Raw genomic sequence first — 12,920 nt, forward strand, 5'->3', positions numbered from 1 at the left:
CCTATCCCACCCCTCTAGGTGGTCACAAAGCACCGAGCTGATCTCCCTGTGCTATGCGGCTGCTTCCCACTAGCTATCTATTTTACGTTTGGTAGTGTATATATGTCCATGCCACTCTCTCACTTTGTCACAGCTTACCCTTCCCCCTCCCCATATCCTCAAGTCCATTCTCTAGTACGTCTGTGTCTTTATTCCTGTCTTACCCCTAGGTTCTTCATGACATTTTTTTTTCTTAGATTCCATATATATGTGTTAGCATACAGTATTTGTCTTTCTCTTTCTGACTTACTTCACTCTATATGACAGACTCTAGGTCCATCCACCTCGCTACAAATATCTCAATTTCATTTCTTTTTATGACTGAGTAATATTCCATTGTATATATGTGCCGCGTATTCTTTATCCATTCATCCGATGATGGACACCTATGTTGCTTCCATGTCCTGGCTATTGTAAATAGAGCTGCAATGTACATTTTGGTACATGACTCTTTTTGAATTATGGTTTTCTCAGGGTACATGCCCAGTAGTGGGATTGTTGGGTCGTATGGTAGTTCTATTTGTAGTTTTTTAAGGAACCTTATACTGTTCTCCATAGTGGCTGTATCAATTTACATTCCCACCAACAGTGCACGAGTGTTCCCTTTTCTCCACACCCTCTCCAGCATTTCTTGTTTGTAGATATTTTAATGATGGCCATTCTGACCGGTGTGAGATGATATCTCATTGTAGTTTTGATTTGCATTTCTCTAATGATTAATGATGTTGAGCATCCTTTCATGTGTTTGTTGGCAATCTGTATATCTTTGGAGAAATGTCTATTTAGGTCTTCTGCCCATTTTTGGATTGGATTGTTTATTTTTTTGTTATTGAGCTGCTTGTAAATCTTGGAGATTAATCGTTTGTCAGTTACTTCATTGGCAAATATTTTCTCCCATTCTGAGGGTTGTCTTTTGGTCTTGTTTATGGTTTCCTTTGCGGTGCAAAAGCTTTTAAGTTTCATTAGGTCCCACTTGTTTATTTTTGTTTTTATTTCCATTTCTCTAGGAGGTGGGTCAAACAGGATGTTGCTGTGATTTATGTCATAGAGTGTTCTGCCTATGTTTTCCTCTAAGAGTTTGATAGTGTCTGGCCTTACATTTAGATCTTTAATCCATTTTGAGTAGCAAAGCATTTTTAAAGGCCAGGAGAGGGAGGGGGCGTTGCAGGGTATGTGATCAGCTCGTGCACAATTCTCTGATCGGTTGATGCTTAGCTAACATGGCAGTTAACATTATTAATCCTTCAGTTCCAGAAGGTTTGGGGGCTATGTGCTCATTATCATCAAGTATTCTAGTTAATTTCTTCCATTTGGTGCTGGTATTAGCATCTGAAAAAGTCAGGAAATATGCATCAGATACTATTACCTGACAACTTCAAAGAGGAGCTAAAACAGAGGGTATGGGAGGGATCTGTCCCAGCAAGGCCCCATAGGATTCCCCTTGGTTACACTCCTAGTTGGAGTAGTGGCTAAGTTATCATGCTTGCAAAAAAAATTTTAGCTACGGACTATTAAAGCTGGAAAAGATCATGAGTATTCTCTAGCCCAAAGTCCTTATTATATAGATGAGGAAACTATTATGAAAGCAGGTAAAGAGCTTGATAAAATGGCAATTGAGTAGCAGCCAAGTCTATCTCTTTAATATGAAACATCTTGCACTACATTAGCTTTCAAATAGTACAGTGGAACCATAATCATGATGACAATTATGATGTTTGAAAATCACTCTGTTACACAATGATGTTTTTCAAAGTTAAAATGTCCTAAGAGATGAGAACAGTTGGCTAGTAGGAGATTTTAATTTTAACTCTGTGGAGCCTTTATTTCTTTATGGAGAACTGAGTATACATTTCAAGAAGCTATTGATGATCAATGGTTTGTTCCAAATTAAGAAGAGATAGATCAAACCCTGTGTAGGTTGAACACTGGATGGCAAAATAGAATAAGTAAAACCAATACCTGCTGCTCATCCATTTTTTGAAGAACTTCTCTTATCACTACCACCCCCATTCCAACAACAAAATGAAACAATCAGACAAACAAAAATCCTGTGTTCCGTGCTCTTGCTAGACCAGTTACAGTTGACCTCATTAATAAAGATGAAATGAATCTCTTGTATGTATTTTACCATATAGTAATACAATTAAAATTTTATTTCTAGGAAGATCCTTCAAACTTCTGTTTCTATTTTCCTCCTTTCTCAGATACAACCCAAATGGGGACCATTATTTACTTAAATTCATACAACTAGTTAGTGACCAAAGAAAGGCCTTTTAATTTATCTTTCTGAGGTTTAGACATTTGTTTCTGTAACATCACATTTCATCTCATAGGCATGATTCCTGCTATGCAACAAACTTAAGCCTCAGAAATTTCCTTGTTATTTACAGTTCCAGCTCATTTTAAAGGGTGAGAAAGAGGCTGGAAAGGGAACTGAGATAGAAGAAGCCTCCTGCTGTTTTCTTTGGGGCCTCAATTTATCACTACTCCCAAACAAGCAAGCCTTTGTAGTTCTGGTTTCCCTGATTTCTTTGGCACACTCTATACGTATTTTGTCCTTTCTAACATGTGGTTTCAGAACTACTTTCTTATAAATAGCCTTAAGCCTGAAGAATTGGTTCTTAGTGTAACAAACTTTCCCACTCTATTTCACTGATTTGATTAGAAGTTTAAATATAAGTACATATAGAACTGATTCTCCTCATCACCACCCACCCCCCATCCTGCCCTCCATGCCAGATACCAAACTCTCATCCTTTTCTACTGAATGATGGGATTTTCTGACACCGATTCTATTTCTTCTTCAGGATCAAGTGGACACCCTCACAGACCTGGCAGCATATATTGAAGAAATAGGCCATCCCAATGCTGGGGACATACGGGCAAGGCAGGAGTCCCTGGTGTCTCGGTTTGAAGACCTGAAAAAGCAACTGGCCAACCGGAAGAATAAGCTCATTGACCTTCTCCTCCTGCACCAGATCTGCAGAGACACAGAGGATGAGGAGGCCTGGATCCAAGAAACCGAACCTTCTGCAGCTTCCACCTACCTTGGTTAGTACAGCCGTACAGCCCAAGCAGGCAGAACCATAAGGAGAAGACCAAGGTCTGCAGATAGTTTGAGGTATCTGGGATACAGTAGCAAAGTTTGCCCTTAGGTCTTTCTCCTTAGACTCTTAAACATTTTTTCTGCTTTCCAAAAAAAAAGATTTTTTAATAATTCATACTGAGAAGTTTACTTCCTAAAGCCAGACATGAAGAATGCCATGAATTTAAGGTCTCTGGGTAGAGCTAAAGTAACCAGCTTTTTGCTACTTGCTCTAAGTTATTGCCAAGGTCCTTGGCTGAGCGGTCATGGTTAGCGTTTGAGGTCACAAGTGTTTTTGTTTATATTGTCAGTGGCTCCCTTTTATAAGGGGAGCTATCACAAGGTTATGTATGAGCTATTACAAGGATAAAAGGGGTGAAGCAGCAGATAAAGTACATAATTTCCTTTCCTTTGGAATCAATCAGTCCACCATTGTTAGTACCAGGACACTTGCATTGAAATACAGAAAAAAGTTCACATAAATATAATGCAAACTTAATATACATGTATTGGATACACCTGTAAGAGGCTCGACCATATGACAACAGAGGGGCTAGTCCAGGAAAATATCCTAGAAGAGAAAAGATCTCTTTGAGGGAGAGATGGGCATAGAGGGTTTCTGGAGACATTTAGTGTGAACTATATGGAAGAAAATTTTGGAGGAAAGAGAGTTGAAGTGTGGACGGGAGACAGGGAGAATGAAGTAGACAGCTGGAACTGGGGACTTTAGAAGCAGGAAATTAATGGTACATAGTATCTATTATGTGCTTGTTAGTGTTAACCAACGAGTGAGGCACTTTTTGTAAGTTATGTCTAATCTTTACAAAGAAAACTACAAAATGGTTATTTTTAGTTTAGAGGACTTAATAACTTTCTGGCATCCATAGAAATAAGCAAGTAGAAGATCCTGTTTTTTATACCACAGTATGTTGAAAGAAAATTGGTTGCATGAAATTATTGGAAGTTTGAGCTGAAGAGTTACGTGCCTTTCTACTTATCATCCAAAGAGAAGAGTGATTTATTCATTGTCTTTAGTAGAATAATGTATTTTCTTAGTACAAAGAGGCAAGGGGAAGAGCAAAGCTGAGCAGAGTTAATTCAGACAAACAGCATAAATTTTAGGAAGCCCACTTAATGAACTTCAATGGGAAGAACTTGTAGGTCCAAGAGTTAAAAAGAAGTACAGTAGCTTCTTATTATTCTGTGCACTACAATAATGACCCTGAAATTATTTTTATCTCTAGGCAAGGACCTGATTGCCTCCAAGAATCTTCTGAGCAGACACCAAGTCATCCAGGCTAATATTGCCAGCCATGAGCCACGCATCAAAGTGATAACAGAGAGGGGAAACAAAATGATAGAGGAAGGTATGTATGATTCCGATTGAATTGACCTGTCATCACTGTGCCAAATTTATGAGAAGTTTTTTTCAATTTTAGGGCTTCATTCCTTTATCTACTTTGATACTTTTACCTGTATAATTTTCCTTCTACATGAAGTTTCTCTAACATTTCCTGTAGTGAAGTCCTGCTAATAATAAATTCTCTGGGCTTTTGTTTTGGTCTAAAAGACTTCCTTTTGCTTTCATTTTTGAAACACATTTTCACTGGATATAAAATTCTTGGCTGATATTGTCTTTCTCTGAGCATTTTAAAGATGCTGCTGCACTGTCTTCTGACTTGCAGAGTTTCTGGTGAGAAGTCTCCTCTCATTACTATCTTTGCTCCTTTGTATGTAATGTCTTTTTTTCCTCTGACTCTTTTATCACTGGTTTTCACCAATTTGCACCAATTTGATTACAGTATAACTTGGTGTAGGGTCTTTGTTTCTTTAGCTTTGCAGTCGTTGAGCTTCTTGGATCTGCTTTCTTATGGTTCTTCCAGGGAAGTTTTTATTCTGGAACTAATTTAGAGACTAGTCCACTACTAAGGTATAACCCTTCTGAGGATACTACCTCATGTATTATAATATCTTTCCACTTTGGTGGGAGCTAATTTTAATTATTCACAGCCCTATGTGACCTTAGGAGTTTTTTAGCCTACTGCTTTCCAGTCTTCTTTTCCTTACCCTTGAAGAGTTTCCTGACACATGTGTGCAAAGGAGTAATCAGTCACATACTTCACGGGACCTCTATGTGTATCCCTAAAACTCCATCCCCAGTACAGCACCTTTCTCAGTACTCTGCTCCACAAGCTCTAGCTGTTTTGTCTTCCCTCAACTCTGATCTCTGTCTCCTCAGAATGGTGTGATTGCTAGTTCTATTTGCGCTAGTCCTCCCAGCACTGCAATCTACAGACTGCCCCAGGCATAAACTGTGGCAATCATAAGGCATAGCTCATTTCTTTCCCTTCTCTCAGGAGTCACACTCCTCTGCCTATCTTCTGAAAATCATTGTTTCTTACACTGTGTCTTGTTTTCTAGTTGTTTAGGATGGGAGAACAAAGTAATAAATCTTTTATGGGTAAAAATGAAAATCTGCTTGTTGATTTTTGCTGACACTTCACTGTATCCTCTTGGTTTATCTGTGGAGGTGTTCACCAAATTCTAAAAAAACATACTTAACACAATCCTAAGAATGAATTTTAATTCATTGACATTAAAAAAAAAAGAAATGAAAATCTGCTGAATTTTTTGCTTAAGCTAGAGAATACACGTTTTTGGAACTCTGAGCAGTACCCATGTATAGGTATTTTGTTTTCAGTCTGTATATCAGAGATTGTACCACCCAATTCACCACCACACATATACTCTATCCCCCATTAGCATCTATTGATGCTTAATCTCACTTATGACATCCCAGTTCCCAGGAACTTAGGTGAAATGTCACATTGACTACATGCAGCATCATTCTTATGGCTCCCTTTCTCTCCCCCAGGTCACCAAAAGGATTAAAGTATAGTGGACATTAATGAGGGTAAAATTCTCCTTTTCTATAACTACTCCATAGGACACTTTGCTGCAGAAGATGTGGCCTCTAGGGTCAAGAGTTTGAATGAGAATATGGAATCTCTCCAGGCTCGAGCTGCTAGACGGCAGAATGATCTTGAAGCCAATGTCCAGTTCCAGCAATACCTAGCTGACCTGCATGAAGCAGAAGCGTGGATTAGAGAGAAGGAACCTATAGTAGACAACACTAACTATGGGGCTGATGAAGAAGCAGCTGGGGTAAGGTGGGCACATGGAAGGATATTGTCTATTACTCACCAAATTAGTACCAAATTAGTACCTGATTAGATTGTGTGACAACTACAGGTTTTCTCAGATTTTTTGAAGTTTCCAGAGTGATAACATTTGGCCTTCATCTGCTGGGATAACCTGAGTTAACAGAAATCCCAAAAAATACACCACATTTTCCTAACCCCACAGAGAGCCATATTTCTTAGAGATTATCTAAGCCCAAAAAGGCATGACCAGACATCTATGCCTGTCTTGGTCCCATCCTAAATTTCCCAGACTGAGCTTGGGATTTCACAAACCAACCATAGTTTTAACATATACTTAATTACTTTATTGTAATAAAGCCAGGCAGACACAGACACATTGGGGCAAGAAGAACTTCTAAGGTCATAATTACCCTTTATATCCATTTCTTTGTTTTGCTCATTGTCCTATGGTCAGCCAGTATAGTATTTCACAAACCCTATGCACTAGAAATACTTGACATGGGCATCTAAAGTTATGCCAATATTTAATCCTACAAAGCAATGTTTTCAGCAGTATCCTCTTTCAGCTGTGATGTGCATTGAGAAAACACTTGTGCAATTTGACTTTATTTTGATTAAAGCAAATATATTGATATTGTTGTTCATTTAACTCATATTTTCTTGATACTTGCAAATTTAGAGTTAAAAAATTTATTATATGTGGAGAGTGTCTCTTACCAGGAATTAGGACAATAAGTATAACACAAAACAATAGTTGAAACACTCCCCAGGGATGCTTAGTGTTCTTCCTGTATTTGCTTCTGATGATCTTCCCATCAACAAATTCAGGCTCTTCTAAAGAAGCATGAGGCCTTTCTAGTGGATCTGAAGGCTTTTGGAAACAGTATGCAAGCTCTTCGGGATCAGGCAGAAGCCTGTCAGGTAAGAAGGACTTAGGTATGACAAGAATCACATTCTCCACCACAGAGGAAAAGGAATTAGGAGATTCTCTTTGTTACCAGTTTTTACTTTACATAGTCCAGGAAGCAACTGCAATAGAAAATAGTTAAGTCCTGCGATCTTTAGGCAGGCACTGTAGCACCTTTGTAGCACCTACAGAGATTTAGTTTATAAGAATTTCTCAGTAAGTGTTATCATTTATTCACTGGTATATTATTTTTTTGCTTTCCTTTTTCATTTTATATTTTCATTCTCTGTCTTTTCCTACTTCTTTTATTTGCATCTCTCCTCTTATAGTCCCTCCTGATTTATTTCCTCCCTTTCTTAGTTTTTTTTTTATACTGACACTTATTAAATGTCCACCATGTACAAGAATGAATAAAAAATAATCCTGACTTGAAGGAAAATTACAGTCTATTAGGTCATAAATTTTAACAAATAATTGCATATAATAGATATATGAACAGGAAAAAGAATCTCAAAGAAAGGAGTGTTTTATTCTCTTGAAATAAGAGTGCTGGAGGATAGGAAAATCTTCATAGCTGAGGCAAGCCAGTTTATTTTTTTTAAGGGTAGTTTACTATGCAGATAATGAGAAGAAGGGCTCTTCTAGTGAATAAGCTATGAGAGCAAATGTACTGAAGCACAACATAATCAAGTGTATTTGGGAAATGGGAAGTGCAAAGGATTGAGAATGTGAGAATGGCTAGACTGCAAGGTGAAAACAAGTGTCCTGAAGAGTGATGGGAGCTGGAATCAACTAAATGATATATGGGTATCTCCTAGTATAGTGAAAGCAACAGAGACACACTTCTCACATTCAAGAAATTCTGTCTTATGAGGGGCTCTGCATCCATACACTGGGAGTAGAAAAGACATAGACTCACTCTGTCAAGTCAATATATATTTACAGAGCTTCAGTGCTGTGCCTTCCTCAAGCTCTTCACAGTGGGTGCCTACACAAAAACCGATGGATTTATGAATTGTAAGTTATGAGGAAGCAGTACTTGAAGGATACAAAATCAGAGGGATATGTAAGGGGAAGTACATCTTCAGCTCCAATCTGAAGAAGGTGTGGGCCATTGCTTATGAAGAGGGATTATATTTTGTTCATTCTCTCAGAGATATGATATTTGGGAAAAATGAAAATCAGAGAAGACTATACCTTAGAGGACAGGTTAAAAAGGAGATAGAGACAAGATACTTGATCTCAGTTTATGTTCTCAATTTTTAAGATTCTGTGGCCTTTCCTGTGCTGTAGATCACTCATCTCTAAAAAAGAAAGTCCACGGTTGCTTGACAAAATGCTTTAAAAACCCAGGGAATGGAGAAGGTGATGAGAGATAGTGGGTCTTTCACTTTCTCAAACAATTTTCTGGAACATGGATGCATACAATCCTTTATTGCCTGCTTAAGAACTGGTAGTTTAGAGCATTTAATATGCTTTTGAAAACTTACATTCTTACTTGCTCACTCTGTGTTCGTATTTCCCAGCCCACCTGTCCCCTGAGAAGTGTTAGGATGGAACGATATCTCTGAAGATGGCATATTGCAATAGCTCTGTTACTGGCAGCCATGTAAGAGATTTCAGCCAGGGGCTCGTCTCTCCTGTAAGGTGCAGGGACGGCCCACCATGGGTAGGCTGTACAGGGAAATCTTTCCTATGGGTGACTGGCTTGTTCTTCTTACTGTCTTTGTTCAGCAACAACAGGCTGCACCCATGGAGGAAGCTGCTCGAGAAGAGAGGGTTGTGGCCTTATATGACTTCCAGGCCCGCAGCCCCCGAGAAGTCACCATGAAGAAAGATGATATCTTAACACTGCTCAGTTCCATCAACAAGGTGACTTTCCCTTCTACATTTCTCCCCATCAACAGGGTGGCTCGTGCAGTAGACTCTCCCAACTCTGCCAGAAACCCATATTTTAACCAGCCAATATTTTTCTATTTCTCTCTCTCTTAAATAACCATAATTTATTGAGCAGTATCTTTCCTTCAGATACTGTGTAGGATCCTGTACATATCTTTTGAGATTATAATACCAATTTTACAGTTAACAAAGTGAGGACTCAAAGAGCTTAAGTAACTAGCCCAAAGACATGTAAGCCATGAGTGACAATTCTGTAATATGTTTACAGGATTAAACTGCCTCTTTCTTCTCATCTTTCCTTGCTCTTCTGACCCAGTATTCCTAGTAATGGAACAAAAATGGCTGGTGTTAAGAGGAGCCTGTTCAAGGAGAAGTCTTTTGCCAACTTAGATTTTCTTTAGCCCTTATGACTGTGAGAATACTGACAAAGTGTTGTCTAGGGTTTTTAATATATTTCTCATAAGAGCATGAGAAATATTTTTATATTCTAATGCTTCATTAATCTCCAAAACTGATTGAGAAGAAAAAAAGAGAGCTTGGGATTTGTTACTCTGAGGCCAAGTAATTTTTTTAGAGAAGCAAGATTTTTATTATCACATAAGCTGTGTTCCAGTCCTCTTTTCTCTTTGCTCAGTCTTCTTCATTTCACCACATTATTCTCTGAGGATGTTAACTCCAGAGCAGTTAGTATAGCAACTCTCCTGTGGAGATCAAGGTCATACTTAAGCATAAAGCATTCACATAGGTAAATTTCAGGGCAACACACAATTTTTAGGGGATCTGGGAGAGGGATGGTGAGAAGTTATTATACAATATTGTCATACACAGGTGCTTCACCCACGAAAAGCCCAGTTCGGTCCTGGCCCTATGGGTTTTTTGTGAATTCCTAGTGGACAAAATGCCCCATCATGAAGAGAATAACTGTCAGTTTTTGAAAACCTCATCAAAGTTAAGGATCTAACATCAAATATCAGATTCCTTGATTTAAGAGGCTTATCTCTGCAATTCCTGCAACTTCTGATGTATGTTCTTTGTAATATAGAAAAATTATATGCTACCCATAAGCAATGGTTTGCTTCTTCTGGCCATCACCCTGTCCCTTTGCCTAGAGACTTAGTTATGGGGGTTAAAACTTCTCCTATATGTGGCTTTTCCAAGAACTAAGGAAGAAGTGGGGATTTTCTCTCCCTTTAGGACTGGTGGAAAGTGGAAGCTGATGATCACCAGGGCTTTGTGCCAGCTGTCTACGTCAGGAAACTTGCCCGTGATGAGTTTCCTATGCTCCCGCAACGGAGGCGAGAAGAACCAGGCAACATCACCCAGCGTCAGGAACAGATTGAAAACCAGTAAGTTCTGAAGGCTGGAGAACAAAACAGTGTTTGGCCAAACATTCCAGATTGGTCAAAAACATGTCTTACAATTCTATATCTGTTAGATTAAGGATGCTTTGCAAATTCACAGATTTTAAGAGCTGAAAGTAAACTTAGGGTAATTCAAACCCTTTACTTTTTAAATGAGGAAAGGAAACCCCAGAACCATTAAGTCAAGTGCCAGAAGTCAGACACATATTAGGGTCATGTATTCTGACTCCCTGCCTGGCAATCTTTCACTCTTTCAAGGTTATCAAAAGGTCTTCTGACTTCTGTGTGAACTTTGTTTACTATGCCAGGCTACTTCATACCCAGTTGTCAATAGGAATGTGAGATTTTCACTTCTATAGAATGAGGAAGGCATATTGACAGTCATACTGTTGGAACATTGATATTTTTATTGTTTTAAATGGAACACTTTTTTTCTCTCTGTTCTCAATGCTATTTTCCTTCCATCTTTATTTCCTCTTCTCTTTACTGTTTTCTTTTGATTTTTTCCTCCCTCTCATTTTTGTCTTTCATTCTCTCCCTTTCTCACCCTGCTTCTACCCTTCTGTGTTTTCTCCATCTTTTATTCCACATTTCCCATTCTCTTTGTTTCTCCACCGAGGTACCTTTCTCTCCTGGATCGGGCAGAAGAACGCAGACGTCATCTATTGCAACGTTACAATGAGTTTTTGCTGGCCTATGAGGCAGGAGACATGCTGGACTGGATCCGAGAGAAAAAGGCAGAAAACAGTGGGGTGGAATTAGATGATGTTTGGGAGCTGCAGAAAAAGTTTGATGAGTTCCAAATGGTGAGAAAGACAAACCAACTCCTCTAGACAGCTTTACGAGGGTTATCATCATTTCCTTTTACCCCATATCTCCTCCTTAGTAACTCCTTAATTTCATATTTGCTAAATATCCTCCCCAAAACTATTGAGGCTTCCACATTTCAAATATTTCTCTGGTTATTACAAGTGGAAGGAAAATGCAGAGGAAACTAGTCACCCTGACTTTGCAGCCTGCATTTCCTGCCACTCCCACATCCTACTGGAAGGGCTGGTCTCCCAGAATCTTCACAACTTGTCCTATACTGTCTTGTGTTCCTACTTCCCAGGTTTAGATGGGGTGTTGTGAGACTCTTGCAAGGTTTAATTATGGGGCAGAAGTTTGGATGGAAAGGTGGGAAGAACAACCTGACTTTACAACCAGATAATTTCTAATTTTCTGCCTACCTAAAACCTTTCCATTCTCCTTTATTCTCTCAGATCCATTCTATTATTTTAACTAGCAATTAGTATAAACTACTACTTTCTTTCTTTTCCACATGGTACTTTCCTTACACATGGAATACAAAGCTATACAAAGCTATCGGTCAATCAATAGATAAAGATAAAGTACATATATATACATATGGAGACAGAGAGAAGTGAAAGAAAGGGAAGGGAGAAAAAAAGGGTACAATTTATAAAACAATACCAAGAATGAGACTTCCATGAGAAAACTCATTAAAAGGCCATTGCATAGTGAAATAAGCAATGTCATCACCATAGACGTGGTGATGAGTTCCCTAGAGCTGTTACAACATCTTAATATAAGCAAATTGCAACTCAGACAATGAAATTCTACAAAAGGTGGAGGAATTTATATTGGTAGCAAAGAACATTACGTGGCTCAGGTATAGACCCCTTTGATGGTATAATTTAATCCAGGGAGAAATCTAGGAAAATTAATGTGCTCCATAATCCATATAAATAACAGCTCTCTTGTCACATTTTTGAAAGCCACTGGGTATCAGGGAGTTTAAAGGTACTCTCCTTTGTGGCAGACAGGAAGAAGGCAGTTTGCTGTGTACTGCAAATGTGGTTAGCAATATGTTTTAACCTGTAGCCAAGTCGGGGCAAAGATGAGCAGGTAAGTATGAAAGATTCTTGAGAAGGGGATTTATACTGCTTTGGATACATTTTCCCACCTAGGATTTGAAGACCAATGAGCCTCGGCTGAGGGATATCAACAAGGTGGCTGATGATCTTCAATTTGAAGAGCTTCTGACACCAGAAGGAGCTCAAATACAGCAGGTGACTATGGCTCCTTCATTCTTCTCACTACCAGGTTTGGGGAATCTTCATTTCATTTAAAAATGCTTAATTTCATATCCTGAAGATCAACTAGAACATGCAGAAGGTAATGGCAGTATGGAGCTAACTACAGGAAATGTCAAAGGAAATAGTTCAGATAGTCCAGCCATGTATCCATTTCAACTGATCTGAAATCTGTAAATTGCCACACACACACACACACCCATTGCCACAAGAAATTCAGTGATCAAATGCATGAATACAAAGAAAATGCAGATAAAGGAGTTATGACAGTGGGAAGTGGCTAATCAAGAAAGTTTACTGGAAGAGATACTCTGGTAAAGTCTGATGAAAGAAGAATATAGGTAGTAGAGATGGGGGAGAAGGTATTCT

General features: G+C 38.7%; 1 protein-coding gene across 1 annotated transcript in view; it reads left to right on the forward strand.

Annotated features, from left to right (window-relative positions):
- The window catches only part of SPTA1 (spectrin alpha, erythrocytic 1), a 69,510-nt gene that overhangs the window by 21,585 nt on the left and 35,005 nt on the right, over positions 1-12,920 (forward strand). Inside the window, exons 16-23 of the mRNA XM_007445584.1 lie at positions 2,847-3,090; positions 4,369-4,491; positions 6,072-6,289; positions 7,117-7,209; positions 8,930-9,067; positions 10,289-10,440; positions 11,075-11,261; positions 12,426-12,527. Of these exons, the coding sequence (XP_007445646.1) occupies positions 2,847-3,090; positions 4,369-4,491; positions 6,072-6,289; positions 7,117-7,209; positions 8,930-9,067; positions 10,289-10,440; positions 11,075-11,261; positions 12,426-12,527 (1,257 nt within the window). The remainder of the gene's footprint in view (positions 1-2,846; positions 3,091-4,368; positions 4,492-6,071; positions 6,290-7,116; positions 7,210-8,929; positions 9,068-10,288; positions 10,441-11,074; positions 11,262-12,425; positions 12,528-12,920) is intronic.

Source organism: Lipotes vexillifer, unplaced genomic scaffold (genome assembly GCF_000442215.2).
Source record: "Lipotes vexillifer unplaced genomic scaffold, Lipotes_vexillifer_v1.1 scaffold1927, whole genome shotgun sequence".
NCBI lineage: Eukaryota > Metazoa > Chordata > Mammalia > Artiodactyla > Lipotidae > Lipotes > Lipotes vexillifer.